This window comes from Haliaeetus albicilla, chromosome 10 (assembly GCF_947461875.1).
Source record: "Haliaeetus albicilla chromosome 10, bHalAlb1.1, whole genome shotgun sequence".
NCBI classification, from domain to species: Eukaryota; Metazoa; Chordata; class Aves; order Accipitriformes; family Accipitridae; genus Haliaeetus; species Haliaeetus albicilla.
This window is the reverse complement of record NC_091492.1, coordinates 42,120,141-42,141,583: the sequence shown is the minus strand read 5'-3', so window position 1 is coordinate 42,141,583 and position 21,443 is coordinate 42,120,141. Positions and strand designations below refer to the sequence as shown.

General features: G+C 41.6%; 1 protein-coding gene across 1 annotated transcript in view; it reads left to right on the top strand.

Annotated features, from left to right (window-relative positions):
* Nucleotides 1-4,893: 4,893 nt before the first annotated feature.
* Nucleotides 4,894-21,443, top strand: part of MED13L (mediator complex subunit 13L) — a 204,317-nt gene continuing 187,767 nt past the window's right edge. The window contains exon 1 of the mRNA XM_069795321.1: nt 4,894-5,906. Coding sequence (XP_069651422.1) covers nt 5,835-5,906 — 72 coding nt within the window. The 5' untranslated portion in view covers nt 4,894-5,834. The remainder of the gene's footprint in view (nt 5,907-21,443) is intronic.

The window sequence follows — 21,443 nt, the reverse complement described above, 5'->3', positions numbered from 1 at the left end:
TAAAATAATTTTCAGGGAGTTTGCCTGTGTATAACTTTTTAAGAGGTGTGTCGAAACATTGACCTTTGCCATGTGTGTGCTTTTCTGAACCCCGACATGATCCTGACCCTGAAACAGTTGTGCCTTGTGAGATGCTTGTTCATGTAAGTAGTCCCAGGGACATTAACAGATTTAGTCAACTGAAGCTATTTATTTGTGAAAGGCATTTGCAAAATCCCTGCAGTATAACTACTGTGGGGTCTAGCATCACATCTGGCAGTATCCTACGTTTGGTCTTTTCTTCATCCTGGAAAAGGAAAAGAAACAGAAACTCCGTGAAGTCCCAGCAGACTATCCCTGCTGCTGTTGATTGTCCAAGGACAATGCTTAAATACTATAAAAATCTCAGATAGCATCAGTTTGGAGACCTATGGGCTTTTTCACTTGCTTTTGTGCAATTTAAAATAGTCCATGTTATTAATTTTGATTAAAAATATACTTAGTTTCTATAGCTACTTCTATAGTTAGGGATGGTTGTAAACAGACTACGTGGATCTATCTTGCAGTATTTATTGATAATGATGGTGAGCAAGGATGACTCATTCAAAGATCGCAGTCTAATCAGTGGCAGGACTTAAACTATGGGCCTCATGAACAACTTCTCTACTAACAAATCTTTTACTTATGTATTTATTTTCCTCTTAGGTAGAAGTACCTATCCCTTCAGAAGATCAATATCTTGTTTTAAAACTGAGGTAATTTTTTATCTTTGCTAGGAATAAACAAACTTACTAATGTAGCCAGTCCTGTATCTTAATAAAATTTAAATTAAAATATTAGTTTACAGGCAATCTGCAGATTATCAGTGGTCAACCCCCCCCCAACCAAACAACTATTTAGGAACTATTTAGTATGGATTTAATGTGTGAACATTTTTGGTTATTTTTTTATGTTGAAATTAGATGCTGTTCATTTCTTTATGCTAGTGAACTAGTTTGGTTGTTTTGGGTTTTTTTTCCTCTTAAGTCTTCAATTTGTGGAAGTAAAAGTTTTTGGTTTAAAACCAAAATCATTACGAGTTCTTATTTATAAAAACTTGAACAAAAAAATGTAATTACTAGATGAATTAAAAAACTCTGAAGAAATTAATTCAACCTCATAAAAAGTAGACAATGAGACCACTGGAAACATACCTGAAATTCAGCTGTTCATCTGCACTACATTACAAGAACATGCAATAACAAACTACCTAAATCATGGACAAAGAACTTCTAAAATTCTTTGGGTTTTAGTAATCGTCAATGAAATTACTAACTTGAGTAGAATTTATTTAAGAGCAACTCAAGAGTAGGGGGGAAACAAAATTATTTTCTTTGTTGGTTTTTGATATGTAGAATAGTTAAAGACCATTGGCTTGTATTATGTTCATAATTTGGGTCTCATATCATTCTCCTCCACGCTATCCTTTCCATTACTGGGTGTTGTAGGCAACTGGAGAGGAAAATTTAGAAAACAGTAAAAATGACACTTGACAGTCTTTAGTTATACTGCAAAAGCTGGAGTTTGTGCTGGTGGATAACCATAATGTCTAACTCAAAATACATGGAAAAATATGTTTTACCTAGAAATGAGTTGTCTTTGAAATGAAATGTCAAACACTGCTTCTTCTTGACACTGACAAAACTTGGCTGAACTCCAGTTCTGCTACTGGTGTAAGAAGGGCCAAACTCTCCATACCCAGACAGAGCCCTGCCTGGATCGAGTGCTCAAGCCGGTTGTATTCCTCAAATAAATATTCTTTTCATAAATCGGAGGTACTTGAAAGTACAGCAAAGTGGTCATACTTTAAGATAGAATAAAACCAAGCAACTGCTTTGACATTCTAGCTTTGCCTTAGCCTCCTGACATCTTTGTTTCGTCCTCCATGTTTCGTTTGAAGCATAAGCAACACCTGCTGGTGAAAACAAAGTCTATGAAACTGCTGAGCCATCCTCCTGGAAGAACAGGTTTGATCATTACCGTAAGCTCTTGGTAAGTTGTTCTAGAATAAAAGAAGCTTGCTTATCACTATTTGGACTAATTTTGTAAGAGTAGGTAACTTGCTCCTTCCCAGAGTGCTTATCAGCTCTGTAGGGTGAAGGCTAAGTGTGACACAGCTGATCTCCAGGAGCCCGGAAACTCCTTTCTGCTTCTGAGTTTCAGAATTGCAGCTTGCAAGTTAATACATTGGCAGAATTAATTAAAAGGTTCCTGTATCTTGCTACTACAGAAAAATGGTTATTTTGTTAAAGTAGAAGCCCCAATGTTATTGTTCATGCTCATTGATCAATTTTTTTAAAAAAAGTAAAAGATAACAGGGAACTAAACTTGAATACCCTGAGCTGGGAAACACGTTCCACCACATACCACCTAGGATAATTACCCACAAGCAAGTGTCACTTGTACTTGTATATGATATCTGCAAGTGGAACAATGCCTGTTTTAAGTAACACTGTTGTCAGAAGACAGCAAGGGAACTTTCCTAGTTTGGTACTGTGAAGTGAATGATTAGACTGTAACGATTTCTCTTGTCTATGATAACTGAACATAATATAAAGTCAAGTAACTGGCAAACCACTTAAAAAGATGCTATCTTTTTTTCAGTTTAACAACAAAATGAACTTTGCAATGCAGGGACCGGTAGGCTTTCACAAATGCAAGCGGCAACCTTCACTTCAGAACATTGACCCATTACAGGTAATTATACTAAAAGATCTTTAATTTAAAGAGTGGTTAACGTTCATAGGCATGCTGAAAAATGGCCAATTAGCGCAGTGTTATATTAATATTTTTCCCCATGAAAATGGATCTGAATCATGTGTTAGACCCCACATTTTCATGAGAAAATCAAGCGTAATGAGTTGTCTCTACTTGGAAGATCCAGAAGAGGAATGCTGACAACTGGAAATGCCATTTGGAGGGTAAGCAGCATATGGAAGAAACATGAATTCTGCAGCGTCTAATTCTGCACAGTATTGTTAGCTTTCTCTGGGGTAAGTAATAATGTGATTCTCAGTTTCAAAATATTTCTATAATAAGGAAATTTTTTTTCATGATAAGGGATGTTCTTTTATTCCAGAAATAGAATGGATACTTCATCAAAGGGTTGGTTGGACCTTAGGCGTCATTTAGTGATAGGATGGACAACTGATGCTGCAGTGTATTTACGAAGAACTGTACTGTTTTCACATGGAAGGATGTGTTTTGTGGCTGGTTAATACTTATTGCTTGATGTATTTACAAGTGTCAGATTGTGTTCTCTGTTTATAAGGCTTGTTGCCAAAAGAAAGTGGGGCAATATTGTCCAAAGTACTCCCCTGATTCTGGATTGCTAGGCTGTAGCGAGCCGCTTCTAGACGACGGCAGTTTGGCTACTTTGTCAGCTTTGCTCCTTACCAGTTCGGGGCTTTTACAGCATCTTTGTACCGCTTTGATTCTCCTAGATCAAGTGAAGGAGGACAAAAGTCTTGCCCTAGGGTGAGTCTAGGCTTTGTTTGGCTAATACGTGTAAAAAAAAAATAAAATTGCAATTGTAACCAAATATTTAATTTGTGTCTGAAAACACTCTTCCTCTCACTAACAGAGGCCTGGTCTTTGCAACATGGAATTCCTGTTCGGCGTGACAGTGGAAGGAACGGGGCATGATGGATCGGACTTGTCAGACAAAGAATGCACGTGGTAAGAGCACTGGTCTTGGTGGAAATTTTCTTCTGGCCTAAATTCTATCTATCGCTCCGTGTACGTAATTGAGCTAAATGGCTGTGCCGCTTGTTTGCCTTAGAGATTTGTTACTATGAGGTAAGTTCAAACAAACTCCATTCAGTCATTAGAATAGACGCTAATCTTAATTTATTACGAAGAACAGTGAATTGCAAAAAAAGGTGCCTAAGATTAAACTCATGATAAGGAAAGCTGCCATTGAGCAGAGCGAGAACTTTTCCCACTGAACCAGATCATTGAAAACGTGCTACGTTTCTGTATTAACGCTTAAGCCGAATTGCTAAATAATCTGCCTTTTAAGCAGCAACATTTGCTTTCTGTCGTCACCTGTGGAACACACCTGTCAGTGAGAAACTCGGGCAGGTGAGCTTTAATCTGCCTAAGCCAGTCAGGTTCCCACTGGTTAGAATCAAAGGGTCATTCCGAGCGGCAAAAACATTTTTTTGTTATGAATTACACGTTTGAAACAAAGTATTTAATATTTATTGTTTGCATCCATCCTTTCTTCCTATGACAGGAATGAATTTCGTTTGTTTGTTTAACTCAGGCACTCTCGAGTTCCTTTTATAAAAAAGTAACCGTACACGACGCCTGGAGAGCTGTTTCTGGTGGGACCCACGCGGGGCTGCTCTGGATTTTGGCGAACTCGCGTTTCGCGTGGTCCGCAGAACCTGGGGCTGACCTTGGCTGTTACCGGGGAGCTCCCGGCGGACGCCCTCGTTGAAGAATCGGCACGGATACCTTTCGGAGCGAGTTCGAAAACTCGCAGGTGCCCGCCGGAAAACCCGTCGGGCTCTCTTCGCTGGCGGTGAAGCGTTTATCCGGCGGCCGGTAGCCCCTCGGCGCCGACGGCAGGAGAAACCCCCGGAGCCCGCCGCACCGGCAGCACCAACAACGAGAAAGTTTGCCCCGTCCCGAGAGGCGGCTCCCGCTCCGCCGCTCCCCGCCTCCGCCGCTCCCCGGCCCGGCCGCCGCCGCCGCCCGCCACCCGTTGCCGGGCTCCCGCGCGCCCCCAGCGGCCCGGCGGGCGCCGCCGCGGCGGAGGGAGGGGCCGGGGGGGGAGCCCCGGCTGCCGGGCCCCCGCCCTCCGGCGGGCGTCACGTGGGGCGGCGGCGGCCAATGGCGAGGCGAGTTGCGCCTGGCGGCCGCCATTGCTGTCAGAGTGGAGGAGAGAGGCAGAGGCGAGTGTGTGTGTGAGGAGGAGCGGGTGAGCGGGGCCGCTGGGCGGGCAGCGCCAGGCGGAGGGGGGGCGAGGACGGGCGGGGACGGCTCTCCCTCTCTGGGCCGGGGCTGCCGCCCGCCGCCCGCAGGACCGGGAGCCCCGCACGGAGCGTAAACAAGGCGGCGGCGGCGGCAGCAGCGGCAGGAGGAGGAGGAGGAGGAAAACACCATCCACCCGCAGCCAGCGGCGGCAGCAGCGAGGGGCGGCCGGGCGGGGAGGGGAGGGGACACGGCCTCCGCCGGCACGCGAGACAGCGCCCCCCGCCCGCCGCCGCCGCCACTGCCCGGGACCGGGGCCGGGGCCGGGACCCTCCCCCGGCCCGCGGGAGGAGACCCTCCCCTCTCCTTCCCCTCCGCCCTTCGCCGCGACGCGTACCCCGGCCGGGGGGGGGCCAGACCTGGACGCGGAAGGAGGGCCCCGGGCCCCCCCCCGTTTCTTCTCTTCGCCCCGGCGACGCTGAGGCGGCCTGGAGGACCGGCGGAGCCAGCCCCCTCGTCCCCCCGCCCCGTGTTGAGGGGGCTCGGACCGAGACGCCCCCCCGTCCCGCCGGAGAGGGTCCCCGCCGCACCGGGCCGCGCCGCTTGAGGATTACCGGGCCGGGGACGGGCGGAGAGGATCGCGCCCGCCTCGGCCTCGGCGCCCGGACCACCCCGCCCGCGGCGCTCCCCCTGCCGGCCGCGCTCCCCCGCTCCGAGCGGGCCGGACCGGACCGCGGCTGCCGCCCCGGCCAGCTCGGAGGAGAGCCGCCTGCCGCCGCGGCCGCTGCCGCTGTTGCCGCTTCTCCGCCGCCCCCCCGCTCCCCGCCCCACTCCCCCTCCGCCGGGCCCGTCTCCTCAGACATGCCCCGCTCTGGCGGCCGGGCTCGCCGAGGATCATGACTGCAGCGGCGAACTGGGTGGCGAACGGGGCCAGCCTGGAGGACTGTCACTCGAACCTCTTCTCGCTGGTGAGTGCCCGGGGCTGGGGGGAAAGGGCGGCCCGGGGGGGGGTAACCGGGCGCTCCGCCGCGCAGACAGTTCAGTTCGCCGGCGGAGGTGCAGCTGCCGGGGGTCGGGGGGGCTTTATAGTCGGGGCCCGTGGGGCTGCTCCTCCGCTGGCCCCTCCCCCGGCCCGGCTCCCCGTGTTTATTTTGCTCTTTAACGTGGTTTGCTGCGAGTGCGTGTGTCGCTCTCGCGGCTGCGCTGCTCTGAATAGGGGAGCGGGGAGGCAAGGGATCGTGTCTGTGTGTCCGTGTGTCTGTCTGCCCCCCCGCCCGTGCCGCCTGCATGTACGACCATCTTCTCTGGTAAACAGTCTCTTCTCCCCGCCTCCCTTGGCACTCCGTGCCCTGTGTGCTTTGTGCCTACCGAACTGTGGGGTTTTTTCTCTCCTTTCACAATGACAAACGCCATTTCAGCAGCAGCAGCAGCAGCAAGCGGTCGCGTAGCGTGATTGTCTGTCGGACTTGTGCTCTGGGGCTCTTGTGACTGCACGTCAGCTGTTGTTACGGCGTGGTCTCCGCTTGGCGTAGATCGTGCTTGGGGGTGAGAGGTAAAAAAAAAAAAAAAAGAGAAACCCCAAACCTTTTCAGTGGCTGAAAATGTAGTATGCTTGTTTGCATAGACGCTGTCTACCCATCTTACTGGTAACTGACAACTTCCTACTCGTATTGCCCGGTTCAATGTTGCAGAAATTATGGTATCGCTTTTGGCTAGCTACAGATTTGTAATTTAAATAAAAAACAAGAAAACCAATTCATTTCTCTGTAAGGGCAAAGTCATTTGGAAAGACCTTGCGTTATTTTACCTGACACATGTAGGAACATTATGCCGTCTGGCTGGGCAACAGCTGAGTGAGCGAGAGGACTATTGGATCATCAAGAGCCTTCTAGTGCTACCAGGGATAATGTCGGAGGGAAGGAGGGACTTTTTTAGTGCATGGTATGGTATAATTAAAGCAAAAACTTGTAATGCAAGTTTGGGGGGAGCATGTAGGAAATATTTCTGGTAGATACCCCCTCCCCACATCAGAGCTCTGCCAGAATTGGAGGTGGGTACATGTGGTGGTGGCCTTTTTCTAATAGAAAGGGAGAGGTTGTTTTTAGCTCCCTTATAGGCATTAAGGAGAAAAAAGAAAATTAATTAAAAACTATCGAGCTCTTTGTTTTATGTTTTTCACCTTTTATTGCTGTATGTTCATTTTTTTGCCTCTGGTTTTTTTTTTTTGTTTGGTTTTTTTTAATGTATGTGTGTTTGGTTTTTATTTTGCTTATACCTTTTAAGAATCTGGGACAAGAAGCTGTAGTCACTTACGCTGCTAGGAAACTGGCCCAGAGATTCTTCTGCAAGAATAAATGCAATTCTTACTTTGGCTTTTTATGGAACTGTTGCGTTGCATGAGTTTGTACCTATGCTTCTGTTTGAAAGCATTTTCTAATATAAATATATAGCAGTGTTATATGTATCAAGATGCAGGAATTGTTATGGTGGTTTTGACTGCAGTGCTCTTACCCAGTAAGAAAGAAAAAGCGGTAAGCGTGAGGGAGACAATTGTATGTGATTGTAAGAGCAAGGTAGTGAATGCTTTGTCCTTTACAGAAAGAGAGTTGTGAAGTCTCCATTTATTAATGGAGAACTGAGTAGCGTGTTTTTGAGAAGCGTAATGTTTCATGTAGTTGCAGTCTGCAAATCTGTCACTGGTAAAAATAATTGTTGGCATGCAATTAGCATAAATTATAAAGTGAAGTTATTTTGTAGTTATTGTGGTTTGGTGTTGTGTTTGGGTTTTTTTTCTTTTTTTCTCCCCACCTTACTAGACTAGGGAAATGTTAAATTTTAAATGGGTGTATAATATCATTGAAATAAATTTAGCAAAATTCTTTTGCAAGTGGGTTTAATAGTAATAATAATAATAATGAGTTTAATGTGCAACCCTTTAATCTCTCATGTAATTTTGTGGGAGGTATCCATACCTGTAATGTGGTGCTATGTATGAAACGGTAATGTTTTTATTGTTTTCTGGCTCCACTTGCAAAAAGAAGTGCAATACCGTAGTATTACTTTTTTTAATATAGCATATATGCAAACCATTAGGGTGATTTATATTATGTTAGTATTTGTTAGGATTTATGAATCAGTGAAAAATATTGAGAAAGGAAATATTGACTGGAAATACGTGGCCAACACCATTAACCCTTTAACCTCAAATTGTCATGGTCATTTCAAAATTTATGAAGTGTTAAAGCTACAGTAGTCTGGATTACTAATTAAAGAAACTTTTGCTAATCATTTACTTTTTCAGTGTAAAGGAACAAAAACATGCACAAACTAAATCAGCTGTTGATGGGAATTCATCCATTCTTTAGGAGTCAGGTGGATTACAAATCTCTTTGAACTGATTCTGCTCTTAGAAGTTGACAATTAAATTTTTTTATTGCAGGCTTTGTTTTGGGTGTGAATCACAAAGCAATGTTCTTGACTGGAGAGTTACAGTTCTGAAATAGTTATAATCTACTGTGATTCTGTTTGTTTATGTTGAAATAATTTCTTCCCACAAACATTTGTTTTGTTTAAGAAGGAACGCTATCTCCCCACCCCAGAGAAAGCAGAGCTTTGTGGCGAGTCTGTCTGGTTGCTGTAGTGGATTCGGGTTGGTTTAACAATTCATAATGGCTGTCTTATTTTTCTTCTGACTGTAGACAGCCTTTAGAGAGAGGTTAGATACCACTGTTTCTTCTGAATCTTTTTATGGAAAATATTTTCTAAAAGCTTTTTAGCAACTGATTCTCTTTTATCAGTGATGTCCAGAAAGTATAGGGGTCCTTAGTGTTCTTAGCTCAAAATATTTCATTTGAGGGGAAGACAGAGTCTTCAGTTAAAAGTTTAAAGTTAGCTTTGAATATCCAGATGCTGAGCGTGATCTCAGGCTTGCCTAGTTGGGTTTCATGAAGTGTCCCGCTGGAGTTAGTGACGCAAAAGGCTGTTGTCTGTATCGCGTATTGCTCTATACTAAAGCAGGAATCCAGTGCCGTTCTAGAAAATGGGTTAATGTTTGTATGCTCTGTCAGGCAAAAAACCCCACAGCCAACCTACACAAAGAAATCTAGAGTTTCGCTCTAAATGCAAAGCATTTCTTAGTAAGATGATGTAAGGACCGGTTTGCATATTTGTCCTCAGAATACACCTCGGATATAAACTTGTTTATGCTGGCATACGCAGCAGATTAATAGGCTTGCTCATTAAAAATACGCTTTCTGTCTGAAACGGCTATGTTTCTGGCACAGCAGTAGAAGAAATTATATTAATCCTAACTCTGTTTTTGCAGTAGTCAAAATGTCTGCTGCTGCTTCTGAAAAAGAGTGTCTGTTTATCAAAAGAGTATTTAATAAGCAATTGTTAAGGGCCAGTTTATTTAAATACTAATTAAGAGTTGTCTAATAACTATTTAGAGACAAAATGTTCTGAGGTAATACACTTTGTATTAAAACTTCAGACCTAGCTGGCAAACAGTCTTCTATGAATAATCCTTAATCATAAAAGTAGTCTTGCTGAAATTAGTATGACTTCTCCTGTGAGTAAGGGTTAATCATATGATGGTGAGGGCTTGCGTGAAGTGTGAAGATGTTTCCCCAGCTGTCTGGCTTAGCTGCCGTGGTGGATCCAAAGGCACAAGTCAGTCTCTGAAAACTGGGATGAAGTTGCGTAATGTTTCATACGTTGGAGCTGGAAAAAGAGTACAGCAAAGGGTGTCAGGAGTGACCTAAAATTTGGAGTAGTTTTCATGTGGTGAAAGATTAGATACTGTAGGAGTCTTCAGCCTGGAAAAGACATGATTGTGTTCTTGGAAAGTGAGACCTATTTATAGAGGACTTTATAGAAGCTGGTGTGGAAGATGTCATGAGTACTGGTTTAAATGTGTTCGTACAGAAACCTGCTGCCAGAAAGGTCCAGTTAGTAGGAATGGTGTCTTTGTTCCAGTTAGTGTTCAAAGGCAAATTTACGAACTGTAAAGGTCATTGCTACTGTTACTTTTTTCGGTTTGCAAACAGGAACAGAAGTTGTTGCCTTCGATCAGTGAGTTTTGTTGCCGTTTTCAGAATGAAACTGAAAGGAGTCAAGGAAATCTGAGATGGCATTTGAATTATTTTCTTAAAAGTTTTTTCATGGCATTCAGAAAGCGAAGGCGGCAGAGGTTGCCAGTGAGGTACTCCTTGGTGTTGCATAATTGTCAGTAAAGGACTTCATAGTAAATGGTTGATTGCCCAACCACCTGCTTAAGTAGCAGTAAATTAACCAGTAGTCGTTCTTGCTTATTGTATTATCGTAAATGCAGTGCTCCAAGCAGTAGGCTGTTATTTTGGCATGCAGGATGTTACATCACTACGTAGTAGATATCTTGCTTGTTTGAAATTGTATGTAGGTGTGAATTTACATGCATGTATATTTAAGAAATGGAATTAACCTCTCAAGTTTTCCAAAAGTACGACATTCTTTAGTTACCTTTATCCTGAATTTTATTAGGTAACAAGATAGAAGTAGAAAAATGACATTGGAAAGCTTGCTCGCTTCCTGCTAATAAAAGATTATTTCATGTTTTAAATCACTGCAGTGGCAGGTTTTTATTATGTCCTGTCAGAGTATTCGACAGTTTAATGGTGTATACTAGGGTGTGAGTTTGAAGAAAATAGACTCAGATTTGCTAAGAGATTGGGACGGAGCGACATTCAGTTAGCTTGCCCAGCTTTGGGAGTGGAATTAATGAATCTGTGTTGGGTAACTAACCTTTTCTGAATATTGCACGAAGAAAATCGAATGCGCAGGAGTGACATTTGCAGTTCAGGACAAAGCATGCCGAAGAATCCCAAGCTAGCCACTAAGAAATATTTGAGTGAGGTTTTCTTGAAATCGGGATTATCTTCTGAATGTACATGTATACTGGGGCTGCAAACCCTTCTCCGATGACTGTGTTCTGATTTTGGTGACAATGCGAGTCCTTTGGCAAGACGGCTATTGCAAACATCAACGTGATTAAGAATATAATCTTGGGTAACTATGTCTTAAGAATCATGATTTTCACTTACTGTAATACTATCTGAAAATACATATTTCGGGATTTTTCTACATAATTAAGTGCAGTATTGACATCATAACCCCAGTTCTCAACGCCCCCCCCCCCCCCCGATTCATTTGATCTTGAATTTTTCTTCCCTTCTGCTTCTGAGAGCACTTCCTTATGTGAAAGAGAGTAAAGAAGGAACTCTTTAATCCTATATGTTGACCTTTCTTCTATTATTTTGCTTCTTGACGGTGCAATTCTTTTGAAAAAAATCTAAAGATACTGAAAGTTTTGAGCTTCAGTGGAAAAAAAAATGTGGTGCATATGAGATGTATCTGCTGAATGTGTTAACTTGATTAACTTTGGTCATTAGATGAAGAAGGAATTTTTATGGATTTTGTTTTAATTTTTTTATCTCTCCGTTTTCAAAAATGTTATGCCTTGGTAAAGGGAGTGTGCGTCTGTGAGTGCAGACGCACTGCTTTTTAAATACCAAAAGAACATCGATGTTACTGGAGTATTATACTTTGTAGTAAGTTGAACTTCTATGCTTGTTTGAAGCTTTCTGTTTACTGGATGAGAACACTTAACCTGTTGTCTCTACTTTTCCTTGGTGGCTCTAGGGAGTTACACCACCACCACCCCGCCACCCTCCGTTCCCCCAGTCTTCGTTTTTACATCCTTAGTTGTGGCAGCATCCTTTTATTGGGGTTTGATTAAAACATCTCTGGTCATATCAAGAATGCTGCTACAAATTTTCCTCTCACATCCTGTGACTGGGACCACGTTGCACCTTTCTGCGGTCTTTCATTGTCTTCCCCTGCTGTTACATCTCCTCAAAGTTACCGTGCTTTCACTTCCAAAGCCTTGAGTCCTATTCCTTCTCTGCCTTTTATTTTTCATTCAGTACTGACTGTCTCCTGACTCCGATATACACCAGGATCATCAAATTATAAATTAGTGTCTTTTGGGTTTTTTCCTAGTCCCTCCTTTGTATTTGTGGGAGGTTACCAGTTGATGTCCACAGACTTACTACATTGCTGTCCTACAAACCCTTTTCCTAAACTTGTTTGTGGGATCCTACAGACAACCTAATAACACTGAATAGGTGGTTGGTCTTTTCAGACTGTTGCTTTTAAGGCTGACAAGTATAGTTTTATATTCTTTCAAGTCTGTGTGTATTCATTTACTGTTCTGTGGGTGAGTAGTGCACTTTTTTGTGTAGAGTCTAGCACAGTGGGATTTGCAAGTTGTTGGTGCCATAGTAACACAAATAATGAAACAAATACTGTTCTGACTAGAAGTGTGCTCATTTCAGTATTAACTTGCCAGTTTTAAAAGTACACCAGTGTTTTCAACAGAAGGTCCCAAATCAAATCTGGAAGTTTTGTTTATATGGAGTATATATTTACATGGGGGCATCCTTCTTCCTCAGACCAAACTTTTATACCACTTTCATTTTAAGCTCTAAGTATTGCTTTAAAAATAGGTCATCTTTCCCTGAGTTCTGCAAGATCAACTGGTAGTCTCCAAGAGAAACCAGCTAATAAAAATATTGTCCTCTAACAGACCTCAAAATATTACTAAAACATTGTGTTAAGATTCCCTCTGCAGACATATGTGAAGTATATACCGCAGGGATAACAGGCCTGTGATACTAAGAATGACAGCTTGCATTTGTTTCCTGCTGTGGCTTCAGCTAGTTACGCAGTCTTGCATTAGTATGATCGCTATACTGTAAAATGATAATGACATCTGAACATAAACCACTTTGATACCATATAGTAAGTTTAACTTTTCAGTCGGGAGGGTTCTTAGCTTTTTACTTAGTAAGATGGTGCCTGTTTTTTAGTATCTCACAAATGTAAAAGGTTTAAGCAGTCTTTCCAGCTTGTGCTGGGAGTTTTTGATTAATTTTGATAAATCCTGACTCTCACTTCCTACCTGTCTGTTAAAAAATTTTATTTCTTATTGAGTCTTATGTGGCTTAATTCACTTTCCTAAGCAGAGTTGCAGTAGTGCATATGGAAATGTGACTTGAGCTTTTAGTGGCATTCTCTCTTTTGTTTCTTTGAGACAGGAAATTTTATTGTGTGTTGCTGTTGTATAATGTGCCCCTAGGCAATATTTACACTTATGTGACTAACACAGATGAGCTTAAACATACACAAAGACCTTGTCGCTATACTAAGGAATGTATTTAATCAGCTTATGAAAATAGAGAAAAATGGTCAGTCTTCTGAAATTAATTTTTAGTATATGACACATGTATTTCTGTATCACTTCTCATTAGGTGCTTACCTCTGCTTTCTTTAGTCAGCCAATGTTGCAGTGTAGTGTACTATTCTTGTTTTCTATGAAAAGAAAATAATATTAATTAAAGAAGAGGAGGTGTGGTTTTTCTCCCTCTCATTTTTCTCCCTCCTCCTTCACTCTTCTTCCATGCCTTGGTGACCCCAGAAGGATTTATAAGCTCATATTTAAGCCTGGATCAGGGAGCTGACCTAGTGAAAAGCTTTTCCCCTTCTCATTCCCTAGCCAGCTCTGTGTACCCCTTCTTCCTCTCTCTCCCCACCAGGTTTTGGCAGCGGCATGGATTGAAGCGAGATCAAAGTGGCTGCGTAACCACAATCCATGTCTTAGAGAAGGAAATTTAAAGCTTGTTCAGTAAAACTTTATTTAATTAATCTTTTAGCTTTAAAAGAGTTATGCTGTGGTCAGTGCCTTGTTGTTGCCTATTATAACTCCATATTTGCCCATAAAATACAGTATTCTGTGAGAACAGAGGATTGAGGAAAAAAATTTAGAGGAAGACTGTTCTGTACCTACTGACCAGGCATTGGCAACCTTCAGTTTTTTGGTAACAATGTGTTCATAGCTGACAGCTATGAGACATAAGTTTCAAAATGTGTGGTTTGTTACAGTATAAAACCATGACTTTTTTCTTATTGGAGTCTCTGGTTTACTAGGAAGTTTTTAAATCTAGCCTAGTATATCTGCAATCTCTTAGTGTCAGGTTTTTATGAGTCTCACTTCGTGTATGTCCACAATATTACTGAATTTGTAGGCGGTTCTGGGTGAGTTATAAAATGAATTCCAGGAACATCTTGTAGTGACCATTTCCAGTATTTTTATTTAAAAAAACCAACCAAACAAAAACTTTGCTGACAGAATAGGTTAATTGGTTAACTTACTTTATTCTGAATTTGCTGGTTTCTTTTAGCCCAGTTTCTGATTATTTAATTTTGTGTGTGTATTTTAATAAAATTTTGACTTGAGTTCTCTGTGAATTTCATTCTGGCAGGAGTTGCTGGATTCTTGTCTTTGCAGGAATGACAGTAAGAAAGCTGGCAAAATGAATCTACATGACCAGTCATGTAGTGGATTGATTTTCTTCTTTCTATATTAAGGAAGATTCGTAAGAAAGAATTCTTGCTGTGGTGGGTTTTTTTAAAGGGCTGAGGGATTTTGGCAGACTGCCTAACAATTTGAGCTTTATTTGATGTCACTGGTCAAGATGATGTTGATGCTAAAGAACCAGGGCTGTCTGATTGTATTTCTGCACTGTTACTACCTTCCTAGCCTGGAGCCAGGAATCTGGGCCAGGGCCCATTTGGGCAGGCAGCATAGTTTGCTTTGCAGGTCAGTGATGGACACATGTGTAAAATGGCTATGTGAGCTGTCGTTGGTATTCCCTAAGCAGTTCTGCTTAGATGTGGTGTACAAAAATGTTCTAGTTCTGAGCTCTTAAATTCCCTTTGTGTAAGGGAAGAAAAGGAACTGCATTCTTTAACTCGGTATGCCAAAGTTTACTCTACTCGGGTTGTTACTTCCTCCAGCCCCCCCTCTCTCCCCCTTTTTTTTTTTCTGCCCATATGTCAGATTACTTGGTTTGGGAAACATCTGATAGTCCATTGTATGACTCTGATGTTTGACATTTCCTTCCTCCTTCAGTTAAAAAAAATTAAAAGGTTAAAGTTGGGGGAAGAGAGCAGATTTCTTCGTTTACTTGCAGATTTGCTTTTGTCAACTTTTTTCATGTGTTGGACTACTTTTCTGCAAGAGAGGATTTTTTTTTTAATTTGGAAAATGGGCAGTTACTCAGTTCTGACTCTGCCTTTTTGAAGGGAACTTGCAAACCTAATCATTCACCCTGTCTTAGAATGAGGGAGGGATTCTTTGGCTAGCAAGTTGCACATTTGCTTGCTTTCTTTTGTGTGCTACCTGAAGTGTGCAGTGGTAGTTTTCGTTTTATTATGTGTTCTCAACCATCTACTCAGAAGTTAAAACATAGTTGATTCCAATTTGTAAAGAAACTGGCTGAAGTGTTATAGAACTCAGAGGTACCTTTTAGTGTGCTCTGTAAAATAGTGTCCGTAACCTGACCTGCAGGGTAGTTCACTACCTAAACCTAGGGTTTGTTAAAATGAAAAGAATGTATTCAATTCCTTCTGTCTTTTTGTCTTGGAGATGGCATTTTGCTTCCAGGCTTTGTATGCATCCATTGCATACAGCTTACACTGGTATACGTTTGGTTCCAACATGGGTAAATTTCATTCTGGTTCTTCCCCTTTTCCCCATAAAACCACCCAAAACAAATCAAAACCCACCATGTCTTGTTTTAAAATGCTTTTTTCTGTCTTGGCTTTGTTGAGTAGGTGTGTTCTCCAAGTACATGGATAGGTCTTCAGTAGTAGCATCCTCTAGATTCCTATGTATTCAGTACCTGTTTTGTTGTTCAGATTGACTTTTCAGTTTCTCTCTCATGCTTGGTGGTGAGACTCCAGCATGACGACTTACCATTTCATGTGTCTGTATTGGTGCAAAAGCTAGTAAGTACAAGTGTGTGGAAGCGCATGCCTATGTGTGTTTCAATCACACGCTGACCTGAGAAGATGTTGCTGCCATCTTTCAGTTTCCTTATATTTTTGTGTCTTGAGTATTTTTGACTCAAAAGCATCTTTTCAAGTAATGGCTAAATCTCAGCCCTTTGGCTTCCAGCCACGCTTATCACGTTATCCTTTTACATCTCTGTCTGATGAACTTAGTTACAGCCTTTACAGTGAAGAGAGCTGACGAGCCAGGTGCCAGTTTGGAACCATGTACTGAGATGTGCTGAATCAGTTAAGGGACTGGAGATTTGCTAACTAAAGCCATTCACTGAAGGTGAAAGATGTTGATGCAACTCAAAGGTCTTCTCTCAAAAATTCCTTCTTTTGTTCTTTTTGTCGTTGTTGTTTTATATTGAATTTTTTTACGAGTTCCCAGAGTTGGTCCTGAATGACTGTTACTGTTTTATTGATGGGTTCTTGGTATTAACTCGAGGACGGCAGGTCTGAGAGCTCTTTTGAGGGTGATCATTGACACCGCTCCTCAAGCGCTGATAAAGATTTCAGAGATGCTAGTGTGGTATCTAGCTAAATGACATGGCATGGGAACAGCTTTGTTGAATCAGAACAAAAGTCCATTAAAGTGTCCTGTCTCAAAGGTGGCCGGCCAATGGTTGTTTGGCCTGCTGGATTTAATGAAATGTTGTGTTGGTGCTTACCAGTTTAACAGCTGCTATGCTGTCAGTGACAGTGACCTGTATTGTGTGGCTTTTTGTATTTGGGAAGTCACCTAGGGGCTTGCTATAGGTGCTCATGGCAATGCTGCAATTTTTCTGGGACAAGAACAGGGGACCCAAAAAATCTGCTGCAAAAGCATGCACTCCCTTGTAAACATGAGCAGTTACCTGGAGAAAGATGTAAGAGTAGATCAAGGACATAATAATACTTCCCTTGAATAATCTCCCAGGCTCGGTATATATTTGGTTGAGAGAATTCTTGAACCAAGTAGATATTTAATAGACAATTTTTCAACTAGTACCAAAGTTTTTATCCTGACATGAAGTTCAGCCCTCTTGTTTTGGTTTGAGTCTGCATTCTGCTAATTTAATTTGATACCTGGAAGACAAAACCAGCAGCTGTGCTCTAGAGACCCTCAGAGTTTCCCTCTTTTAGACTGAACAGTCTTAATCCTTGAATGCTTTTTGTTGTATGGAATATATACTTTTTGACTACTCCTTTCTGTTTTCTCCACTTTTTGATGTGGTGAAACAAGAACTGCAGTTAGTGATGAAGGTGCAGAGCTAGAGGTGAATCGTGATGGCCTAACCATTTCTGTGTCACCTTCTGTTTCTTTTGTGAGAATTTGTAACATTCCATTTTGTTTTGCCAACCTGTTTCTGCAGTGGACTCTAGGAAGATACTGTTTCTCTTTCAGTATGTCAGCATGCCCTCATTTTCCTTCCTTCTGCTGTGTTTTATTTTAGTCTTTTACTTTAGTATTTAACCTTGAAATTCTGTGACGGTTGGGATGCATATCAGCAGTTTGGGCCCTTTTATCAGATTACTCTTTTATGCTTGCCACTCAAAACTTCTTTGTTGGTAGCTTGTGCATGTGCCAGAACTGCTGAAATTTGAGCATTAATATTGGACTCCTTTTATATTTTCCACTGGGAAAGATGGTGCTTAGTTGCCACCTCAAATTCCTTTTGAGACTAGTCTGACTTTTTGTTTCTTTGAAACAGTCTACTAATCTTCCTGGCTGCCTCTTCTCCCACATAGGCAGAATCACACTGACATCTAGTAGAGAGAAGAAAAAATACCTAATTTCTGTTAGTACTGTTTACTTTTTAGGCATAACAGCTCATGCTATTAGTTTGTGGCTTTTAATAATGGCATATGTGGACTCTATTATTTTAAATGTATCTTGTTTTTCTGGTCCTCCATACTATGATACAGTATCTCAAATGTCCCCAGGTACAGAAGTCTACCAGGAAGATATCTGATAATAGGATTTTGGTTACAGCTAAATCCTTCACTGAGACTTGGCAAAGATAAAAGATGACATACAAATGCCCTGACACTGTTGCTTGTCACAAACAGCTCTGAAGTAGTAGCATTTAGATAATCTGTTCCAGGGGGTATGAAGGAAGAGGGCGGCACGGTAAGAAGAGATTTATCCAGCAGGAAGCTGTTTCAGGCACACGTGCTGCATGCAGTGGTGTGCTCAGTTTCTTGCTGGTCTTAAGAGCAAATGAACAACAACAAACAAAAAAAGGATAATTTTTTTCATCCTTCATTTTTCAAAGATTGTTAGTGGCTGTCCTTTATCCTTTTTTTCCAGCCACTTGATTGGGTGCTTATACAGGGAAAGGATTAAAGTCAAACATGTCATTCTGCTGTTGATCAGTTGCATATTAAGAAGAATGATGCTCAACTCAGCTGATCAGTCAGCTCTTTGAAGCACTAGGCATGGCATGGTTTTCCTGTTGGCCATGTGAGGCCCGTTTCAGAATTAGATTTATGTTTTTTAAGGTGTTGGGTTTTTTACATTCTTGAATTCGGAGTATGAAAAAGTTTGAAGAACTTTGTTTATGCAGTTATTGCAATGCTTATCTGCATGTCATCTTGAAGACGAGCCGTGGCTCGTTCAGTGCAGGATAAGGCCTCTCTTCGCTGCCATATGGTTCCTTCCTTTTTAAGGGGCAGAAGGGATAAGCCCTGAGGGAAGCGAACACGAACCATTTGCTGCTTTTTTTAAATGGATAGGATAAAGAGGGGAATGTTAATATGTAGTTTAGTAAATGACCTGATTTCAGGAGGCCACACAGTGTTGAGATGGTTGGTTTGTTTTGGTTTTTTAAACCAAGAGAGTTATAGACCCAGGAATAAAAGGTAAGAGAATGTCTGTGTACGGGTGCTTGTTGCTGCTTCAGTCATATCATAGAAGGTTGTGCTATCCAAATAGGAGTCTTTCTCAGAGTGTAGAAGTAACATATAGCTATGAAGAAAACTTTTTTTTAGTTAAGCCATCTCCTCTGTTCCCTGATGTGTTTCTTGCCTCTGTTCTTTCCACTTGCTTGACAGGGACTCAGGCAGATGTTACTAAATATTTTATTTCAGTAGGAGTGGGGGACAAGAGTTCTTGTCAGACTATGTGTTTGCCTTCCCCATAAGCACGTGTTGTTACAGAGTATTTTTCAGTCCTCCTGTCTATTGTCCTTTTGTCCTTCCTTCCTAGTAAGGTGTATCAAGATGACATAATTTTATCTGGTATTTAAATGGCTTGAGTAGAGTGTGAAATGGTGTTTTGTTGCTGTGTGAGGATGATGTAGTGAAATGAAACACTGTAACCAAAACAGATGGTGCTAATCTTGAATATGTCTGCAAGATCTTACAGCATTTAATTAAAATGGTGGTGTAATTCCCATGACACCTTTAACTACAGTCTAAATTCTTGGACTATGAACTAAGGGCTTTCTTATGCAGATTTTTACTCATGTGAGTAGTCCTTCCTATGAGTCTCTAGTGGCTTCAGAATAGCTACTTACTTGAATGAAAATCTTTAAGATGAGACTCTAATAAAACTGGCGAAAAAATACATATATGGCATTTATGTTTTTTATGTTCCAATTTGAAACATAAATTCTAGACTAAAGATACTTAGCAACTACAGTATCCAACATAGAAGCAAACAAAAATCTAAATTAGAGAAATTGTTTAGATTGTGCCTAACTTCAGAGGCTGGTAAATACAGCCTTTTAAGCTACCGTGGACAACTTAACATCTTCCCCTTGGTTAGAAGGGCATATGATGAAAGCTTTTTAATCTTTATATTCCCGTTGGTTAACTGAAACTTGTTTGTAGAAGTACCTGACTTAAGTGATGAGGTGTGGTGTGGTTTGCTTTGCTTTTTACAGTACTTGCTTCTTTTCTTAAGAGAATTAGAGAAACTTACATTTGAAGCACTGTGCAGACCTGAATTTGTCTGAGTAGCACCTTTTGGACAGGCAAGTGGGAAGTATTTTTATACCTGGCTTTTGTTTTATTTTTGTTTTCTTTCATATAGGAGAATTGAGAAAGATAAAATGACCTGAACAATGCCATGTTGAAAGTCTTTGTGAAAGTCAGGGTTGCAGCTGAGGGCCTGAGTGATGGATATCTAGTTATTTAGCTCATAAGACCCTTCAAGCCTCTTCTGTAGATCTTTGCTTCATTTTTAAGTATATCCTTCCTATTTTGGAAGTACTGGGGTACTGATTTTTTTGCCCTCTGGGATCTGAATCTGCCTTAGCTTTTCTCACCTTTCTGTACTATGTGAAGCAGGAAAAATAACATGTGATTATGTAATTTTAGCCATTGTTTTTAATGTAGAGCAGTACAATAATACAGAAATAACTCTGCTTTACACTTGGAGTGGCCAAATACAAGAATTTCTCGAACTTTTGATGCTCTGCCTTTTTCTGGTTCTGCTGTGTCTGTATGCTTGTATAATCTCTCCAAGGGAGCTTTGTGTATTAAAGTGGGTGGAATTACTCAAGTCTTCTGGAGAAGTTCATTTAGAATTGGTCTGTCCATTTCCCATACAACATATATAGTCCAAAAAGTGTTTGGTGGAGATGAGGAAAAAAAAAAAGAGGAGGTGGAAGATATGTTTTGTTTGTGTTCCATCTGCGAGGACTGCAGAAGAGGAAAATAGTCACAGTGGCTACACAGCACTAATTATATCTTCAGGGTTGCTGGTAGCATGCCAGAATCAAGTTGTGCAGTGTGAAATGTTACTGGGGAATTGTGATTTTCAGCAGCCTAAACTCTGCCAGTCTGAATGGAGTGCTATGAGATCAGCAGAAGACCCCTCCTGCCTGTCTATTATTCTGATTTAAGCCTGAGGGGGGGGAAAAGAATCAGTGCTTAGGTTTTGTCTCTACTAGGAATTTACAGTTCTGGATGCTGTCCTGGAGTTAAAATGGCTACAGCCCTCAGCTGTTGTAGATAGATGTGAAGGTGTCTGTATTTAGGGCAGCAGACTAATGGTTGTAAAAGAAAGTGCTAGTAATTTGCTTTCTCTGTCTTTTCTGCTTGGTAGTGTGTATAGGGGATATCGGAGGTTTGGATACTCCTAGCTCATTTCTTCTGAAGCCGTTTCACTCTGCGGAGTGTAACGGTTAAGACAGTTATCTAGGAGGAGGGAAACCTGTGTTTGCACTCCTTTTCCAAGGACTGCATATGACGTTCTTTCTATGGCCATGTTTCTGAATGAAAGCATTGGCATGGCTGTGTTTTCCTTAATGCCTGTTCCTTGGGTATGTTTTGGGTGGTTTTGGATGTCTGTGTGGAATTTTGGGTTTGAACGCACTCTTCTACCCTGATAGCTGCTTTTGGATACATCAGAAAGATCTTTTTGTGTTTTGGGAATTTTACTGTAAAAAGTTGAATGTTAGTGAAGATTTTGGATATTACTGTTAGACGTAGAGATCTGATTTCTCTGTTTCCTTACAGGCTTGGCCCAGTGCATTTAGAACAGGTGTCTTACAAACACTTTATTCTGTATCCTGTTGCAGTTAACTGAATTTAGGAAAAAAAAAATTAAAAAAAAAAAGCCCCTCTTATCTGGGAAGTTGAAC